This window comes from Carya illinoinensis, chromosome 2 (genome assembly GCF_018687715.1).
Source record: "Carya illinoinensis cultivar Pawnee chromosome 2, C.illinoinensisPawnee_v1, whole genome shotgun sequence".
Lineage (NCBI taxonomy): Eukaryota > Viridiplantae > Streptophyta > Magnoliopsida > Fagales > Juglandaceae > Carya > Carya illinoinensis.
In genome coordinates, this window is record NC_056753.1 from 36,596,785 (window position 1) to 36,604,003 (window position 7,219).

General features: G+C 35.9%; 1 protein-coding gene across 1 annotated transcript; it reads left to right on the forward strand.

The window, feature by feature from the left end:
• Nucleotides 1-1,346: 1,346 nt before the first annotated feature.
• On the forward strand, nucleotides 1,347-6,371 carry LOC122301489 (cytochrome P450 90A1-like). Its single transcript, XM_043112873.1, has 8 exons — nucleotides 1,347-2,036; nucleotides 2,612-2,764; nucleotides 3,132-3,377; nucleotides 4,594-4,680; nucleotides 4,797-4,875; nucleotides 5,030-5,136; nucleotides 5,263-5,393; nucleotides 5,550-6,371. The coding sequence occupies exons 1-8, from the start codon at nucleotides 1,518-1,520 to the stop codon at nucleotides 5,659-5,661; spliced, it is 1,434 nt and encodes a 477-aa protein (XP_042968807.1). The 5' UTR covers nucleotides 1,347-1,517; the 3' UTR covers nucleotides 5,662-6,371.
• Nucleotides 6,372-7,219: the final 848 nt, after the last annotated feature.

The window sequence follows — 7,219 nt, forward strand, 5'->3', positions numbered from 1 at the left end:
ATGAAGTCTCATATGCCTATAAATAGATCATTTGAGAGCTTCACATTCACAACATCAAGAGCATACAACATTCATTCAAAGCTTTCATTCTCTCTTTTCTAAGCATTGAGCCTTAATCCTTGTTCATTTTGAGAGATATAGTTTGCGCTGTATTGTTCTTATTTCACTCATTGAAGAGTGTTTTCTGATAACCTATCCACTATCAGCTTTTGTATCAGAAAAATGGTGTGTATAACCCTTGTGCATGTAGAAAGTATTCTACACGTGTAAGGTGATTGCAAGTGTAGAGGGTGTTCTACACGGATCCTTTGTAGCGGTGTTGTTCAAATGTGTAATAGGTTTCTATCTCCACCTGAAGGAGGTTGAATAATGAATTTGGGAATCCTTAAGGGGTAGCTTGAGGCGAACGTAGGTAGTGGGGCCGAACCTCGTTAACATACTGAGTTTGCTTCTCTCTTACCCTTACTCTTTATATTTATTGTTATTTCATATTTTGTTTATATTTTATATTATATATTTGATTTATAATTATTATTTTTTTAATACAACTCAATTCACCCCTCTTGTGTTAGTCATCTGGGCAACACATCTCATTTAATCATTACAATTTTTTCAACTTCCAACATAAAATATAATAAATAATTTAAAATTTTCAAATCCTAATAAAATTTTTTCAAATTCTAAAATAATATTTTAAGTATAAAAAAAGATGAAGAGGAGAGAGAGGGAAAAAAAATTTAAGAACTACTTTTTTACTTTTTGGATTGTTACTAAATATAAGGCATACATTCATATTTATAAAAAAATTATATTAATAAGATAAAATAAGATAAATATTTAATTTTTTAAAAATTATGAAAATTAAATTATATTAAATGGAAGTGTTTTGATAATTATATACAACATATTTTTTAATAAAAAGTTTCATGGGAAAAGGAAAGTTGACAGATATGAAAATAACCGGCAGGAATGGGTTTGTCTGCCACGACCTCCTTTCTCTTTTTGACCTACGCTCGGAACTGTAATATATATTGCCCATGCAGAAAAAAGAAGTCATCAGTAAAACGAAAAAATCATTCGATTTAAAAACTTTCAAAACTACTGTAGTGTTTTGAGTTTCGTGCAAAACATACCCTTCCAATAAAATATATATGTATATATATACTATCTTCCCGGCGTATCAAAATAATTAATACTAGATTTTGATCATGTATTTGAATAGGAATTTATTCAGATTTTTTAATTATCCAACATGTCTTTTCAATTAGAAACTAATTAGCCGAGAAAAAAATTAAAGAATGCAAATAAAGACTTTCTTAACAAACTACTGTCCATTACTGTACACGCGTCTTCGGCTTGATAATGCCCATCCGTGTGCTACTGCTCTCTCCCCTCTCAGCCGTATTATCTTCCTCCTCCTTGAAAGCTTCTCTCTCTCTCTCTCTCTCTCTCTCTAAAACACTTCTATTTATTTATACAAATTACAATCTGAGAGGCTCTGTATGTAAATTGCATGCATGGCCACCTTCACCTTTCTGCTCCTTTGCGCTACTCTCTCCGCTATCATTTTCTTCTTCCTGTTCCGTGCCTCCCGGTGCCGGAGGTTGAGGCTGCCACCTGGTAACCTTGGCCTCCCGTTTATTGGGGAGACTCTACAACTCATTTCTGCTTACAAGACCGAGAATCCTGAACCTTTCATAGACGAGCGTGTGAACCGGTTCGGACCCATTTTCACGACTCACGTTTTCGGCGAACCGACGGTGTTCTCCGCGGATCCAGAGACGAACCGCTTTATCTTGCTGAACGAAGGGAAGCTGTTCGAGTCTAGCTACCCGGCCTCGATATCGAACTTGCTGGGAAGGTACTCTTTGTTGCTCATGAGGGGTGGCCTTCACAAAAGATTGCATTCCCTCACCATGAGCTTCGCCAACTCGTCCATCATTAAGGAAAATCTTTTGGTTGATATAGACCGGTTGATCCGGCTCAACTTGGATTCTTGGACCGGAAAGGTATTTCTCATGGAGGAGGCCAAGAAGGTACTTAACAGTCAATGATATGAATTCTAAATTATATGTAATCAGTATTTAGGACTTTTTTCTTTTTTTTGAAGAAAATGAGCCTAAAAGTTTGTTTCCAAAATATGCAACGAAATTGATATTAGTAAATGGACGTGAATTCGGGGTCAGCTCGTTATGTATCGTCCGAGTCAATCCATCTTGTAACTCCCTTATTCAGGTCACCAGCTCGCTAGCTAATACTAGATCCAGTTGCTTACATGATATTTACCTCCGCCTGGGTTATTAATATTAGTTGAGCAGAGACCATTATCCTCTGGCGTGAGTTATGCTTCATATTAAAGAATTAGTGGTGACAGCTTGTACAAGTACGCGTGCACGTTGGCATGTATAATAAGTTTACGGCTAAAAGCCGTTCTCTTTCGGCATTCGTAATATGTTATTCTGTTTCTATCATGATATCGTCATACATACATAGATATTTCTTGTGAGGTTTTTTTGCCCTTAGATAACTGAGTTTTCCCTAATGATCTCTATATCTATTAACAAGTTAAATGAAATAATGGCTATAATTTTTTGTTTTTTTGTTGATGCAGATAACTTTTGAATTGATGGTGAAGCAGTTGATGAGCTTTGATCCAGGGTCGACATGGACAGAAAGTCTGAGGAAGGAGTACGTGCTCGTCATTGAAGGTTTCTTCACCGTTTCGTTGCCTGTCTTCTCGACCACCTACCGCAGAGCCATCAAAGTATAGTCTTTCTTTTTATTATATATAATTGAAATTTTGTGTTGCCCAGGAAAAGAAAATTTGAAAATGTGTTATTCTCTAGTGATTGGCTATCGAGGAAATTGATAACCCATACTGGCCTACAGGGTGGACATTTTTATTGCTCTCGAAAAAGGAAAGAGAATAAAAAGTACAGCATCTTCTTAATCCATTTTATTATATAAACAACATGGTGGAAATTTATCACATGTAAATGCATGATCGAGTTTTGCTTAGAAAAAAGCCTACATTATCGGATGTCCTTTTCTTTTTCTTAGTTTTTGAAGTAGTTGTTAGTACTTCTCTTGATCGTGTGTGTTAATTTTGTTACTATTATTATGTTCTGAAGGCTAGAACTAAAGTGGCAGAAGCATTAAGCTTGATAGTGACGGAAAGAAGGAAAGAGATTGAAGCGGGAGAGAGAAAGAACGACATGTTGGGAGCCCTATTGGCCGGGGACGACGAATTCTCCGAGGAGCAGATTGTAGATTTCTTACTGGCTCTTCTCGTCGCCGGCTATGAAACAACCTCTATTATAATGACTCTTGCCGTCAAGTTCCTCACCGAGACACCTCTTGCTCTAGCTCAGCTCAAGGTATGATCTTGACTTGTTTGTTTTCATAAATAAGAGAATATGTGATAAGATAAGATAGTTGATATTAATATTAAAAATTAAATAAAATATTGTTAGAGTATATTGTTTTAATATTATTTTTATTTTAATATTTAAAAATGATAAATTATTTATTTTATTTTGTGTAATATATAATTTATTAAAATTATAATAATTAGATGTTATGAGATAAATTAAAAAGTGTTATAAAAATAAACGAGAAGCCTTCATCTTTCTGCCTATCTATCACTTTCTTTTTCACAACCGTTTCTTTCATATGGTTCTAATACTGCTAATAGATCAAGGAATTCATTTTCATTCATTATCAAGGGATAAGCGAAGCTTTGATGGGTCGTTTCGGTGTTTGTCCTTCGCAAGTCAAACTGGTACTCGAGCTCGTGTCTCTAACAATGTCTAAATTTTTGTGTGTTTGATGGGACATGTCTTTAACTTTTGACAAAAAAAAAACCCAGACTTTATTCGTCGTTCGAATGGAAAATTTCATGTAATCCTCAAGTGTGCTGCATGCATGTTGAGGCCAGACTGATTGGAATCATTTGCAAAATATTAATAGCGAAACAAAACTTTTATTCCAGTAAAGTTGTGTATGTCGGAACATGTAATTTCGTGGTTCAAAAGCAGAGGGCAATGTATAGATAGAAAAGTCAAATTCAGTAGTAGAAAAAGAAAAAACATTCGTCTAAACCGACGGACAAAATGATGGGTCTCTCTTCCAAACTGCACGCGTCAAGATGAACTTGTTAAAAAGAAACCCAGACGTGTCAGAATCTGATCACTTGGTCTTTGACTGGACAGTCCTCACGTGCAATTGGGAAGGGTTGTCACCGGAACTCAGATTGCATGGTCTGCGGTGTGTGGCAGAGATGTGGACAGAGTTTATTAACATGGGTCCCACTGTTCTTAGGAGAATCATTAGAAATCGTGTGGTTTTGAGTTCGAGGTATCTAGTTGATCGACGGTGAAAAGTGGGGGATGACGAGATGATGCTCTGTTAGCACCCCAAGTGCGGCACTCTATTCTTAGGATTATTTTGAATTAATAGTCCTTTGTATTATCTTATAAGACATGTATATATAATTATAAAATAGGGTTCAAGTTTTAGCTGCAAGATAAAATAAGAAGCGTCTAACATGTTTAAGGATGGTCCAGCGTCTCATGCTTATTGTGTCTTTGACAGGAGGAGCACGATCAAATCAGAGGAAAGAAGAGTGAGAACGAGGCTCTTGAATGGAGTGATTACAAGTCTATGCCTTTCACTCAAAATGTAAGTACGTACGTTGTTTAATTAGTTAGCCCACAATCTGTGGATATAGCAAAAGCTTGATTTTGATGTGATTGCTGAGGACCCGTCTTAATTAATTACCTGGTTTATGATTCCAGGTTATAAATGAGACTCTGCGGGTCGCAAACATAATTGGTGGTGTATTCAGGAGAGCAATGACAGACGTTCATATAAAGGGTAAGGAATTCCTCATGTGCAACATGCAGTGTGGAGCTAAGAGGATAATTTTATATGCAAATGTCTTAATGTGATGCATATACGTAGAGGTCATTTTGGTCAAACGCAAAATCTGAAACATTAGCATCTATGTATATAACCTCCATCCAAACAGGTTACACAATTCCCAAAGGATGGAAGGTTTTTGCATCTTTTCGTGCTGTACATTTGGATCAGGACCACTTCAAAGATGCTCGCTCTTTCAATCCATGGAGGTGGCAGGTAACACTACTCTCGCTAGATGTGTCCCCAGTGATCTCTCACACTCTGCATGTCTCTGTCTCATTTTTTTTTTTTTTTTTTTTTGGGTTTTCTTTCTAAAGTCTGCACGTACGTTTGGATATATAGGACAACTCGGGGGCAGCAAGCGCAGGAAATGTGTTCACGCCATTTGGAGGAGGGCCACGGCTGTGCCCTGGTTATGAGCTTGCTAGAGTGGAGCTCTCCGTTTTTCTTCACCACCTAGTCACTCGTTTGAGGTACCTCATCATATATATATATATATATAGATACGTATACTCCATTATCTTGCATGCACTGTAATCCTACAATCATTAATTAAAGATATTATATGCGTGTGTACATACGTTTCGATGCTGCAAAAACATTATGCCTTTGTCGTCATTGACGTGCAGTTGGGTTCCTGCTGAAGAGGATAAGTTGGTTTTCTTCCCAACCACCCGGACGCAGAAGCGATATCCCATCAATGTGAAGCGTCGAGGTGTGTCTAAGCTTTGTAAAGACTGAAGACCGAGATATGAAAGAGAGTCAATATGTAAAAGAGGTGAAATCCCTTTCGTGTCAGTAATAATAAAATCAAGATATTAGCTGAGTAGCGGATGTAAATTAATCTTGTTCAAATGTTTAGAGCATCTAGGACGCAGGCGGCAGGTATCGATGGTTATATTTTAATTTCTTTACATACAACCAAGCAACGTTTGGGAAGTGAGCTATATATATAATATATGTGGATATGTGGACATATTTCACATCTGGCCTTTCGGGAGAGGAACAAAAAAAGAAAAGAAAAAATCAGGCCCAGTAAAAGAGGAAAAAGAAAATCAGTGCCTATCATGCATGGCCCAGAAAGGGGAATTGTGGTGGGGGTTATATAGATTGCGTGAGTCTTCACATTTCTTCAACAGGGGGACCTGAAAACATCATTAGTTCGCAAATTATGTTTTATGAACAATGAGTACTGAATCAGCGCTGATGTTCTCGATCCCAAGAAGCGCGTGACGAAATACCACGTTAATCATGAACTCTTTTTTACCAAGGCAAAGTGCAGGTGGCGTACAGTGCTCGTGCGCAACTATTTCAAGTTTCAACACCCCTTGGTCTCCTCTTTCGACAATGCTTGTTGCTATGCTTTTGATCCTCCTCTTTTTACGAACTCTGTACATGACCATAATTAAATAAGTAGGATTGAATGTAACTTTATCAAACTTGCTAAACAATTAATCCCTCCAATGCTCTCTTCTTTTAGGTCTCATGCCAATTGAGTTGATTGTGGACTGCATGTGCGCAAAAATAAATGTATTTGCTTTGGAGTATTACGTAATTTTTATTGGTTTTTTAAATGTAATGGAGGATATATGTTTCCTATTATTTTTGTTTTATTTAAAATTATATGTAATATTTTTTTAGAAATAATTTAACTATATATAAATAAAAAAATTATAAAAGTAAACTAATAACTAACGTGTATTGATGTAGTAATGCCTCATATTGTAAAGTCATTTCAAGAAATATTACTTTTTGTGGTGAAAAAAATTAACTTTTCTTCTTATTTTCCTTTGCTCCAAAATCACGACAATCATGATGACTTAATAGAGAATTTGCAGCGGAAAACAAAAATGAGTTGCAAATAATAACTTTTTGGAGAAATCTTTTGCTGGAAAAGTCTAAAAATTTCATCTAACAAAATGTTAATCACGGTTAATCGTTGCTAGGAGTAGTTTTTCTGTGCTTAATATTGCCGATATTTATTTGCTGTGCCCCGTACCAAGCTTCAAAAATAAGTATTTGCGGCAAGTTATATCAGCGAGAATTACTCATATCTGGCGATAATTGATTGTCGGGGATAAAAAAAAAAAAAAAAAACTTGTATAAAAAATGCACAAAATGCAATGCAAAGGAAAACGGACAGAAAAAACAAAAAAAAATGCACAAAAGATAAATAAAATGAAAAAAAGAATGGGACAGGAAAAAGGAAAAAAAATGCAAAAGAAAAACGTACCAAAAAAAAAGTGCAAAAGAAACGCACGAAAAAATGGACGGAAAATGATCTGTGAAAAAAAAAAAA

Excerpts from the sequence above, each read along its gene's own strand:
- LOC122301489 (XM_043112873.1), top strand. The coding sequence starts at position 1,518 with ATGGCCACCTTCACCTTTCTGCTCCTTTGCGCTACTCTCTCCGCTATC. Across the intron at positions 2,037-2,611 it reads TCATGGAGGAGGCCAAGAAG|ATAACTTTTGAATTGATGGT; the intron begins GTACTTAACAGT and ends TTGTTGATGCAG. Across the intron at positions 2,765-3,131 it reads CCTACCGCAGAGCCATCAAA|GCTAGAACTAAAGTGGCAGA; the intron begins GTATAGTCTTTC and ends TATGTTCTGAAG.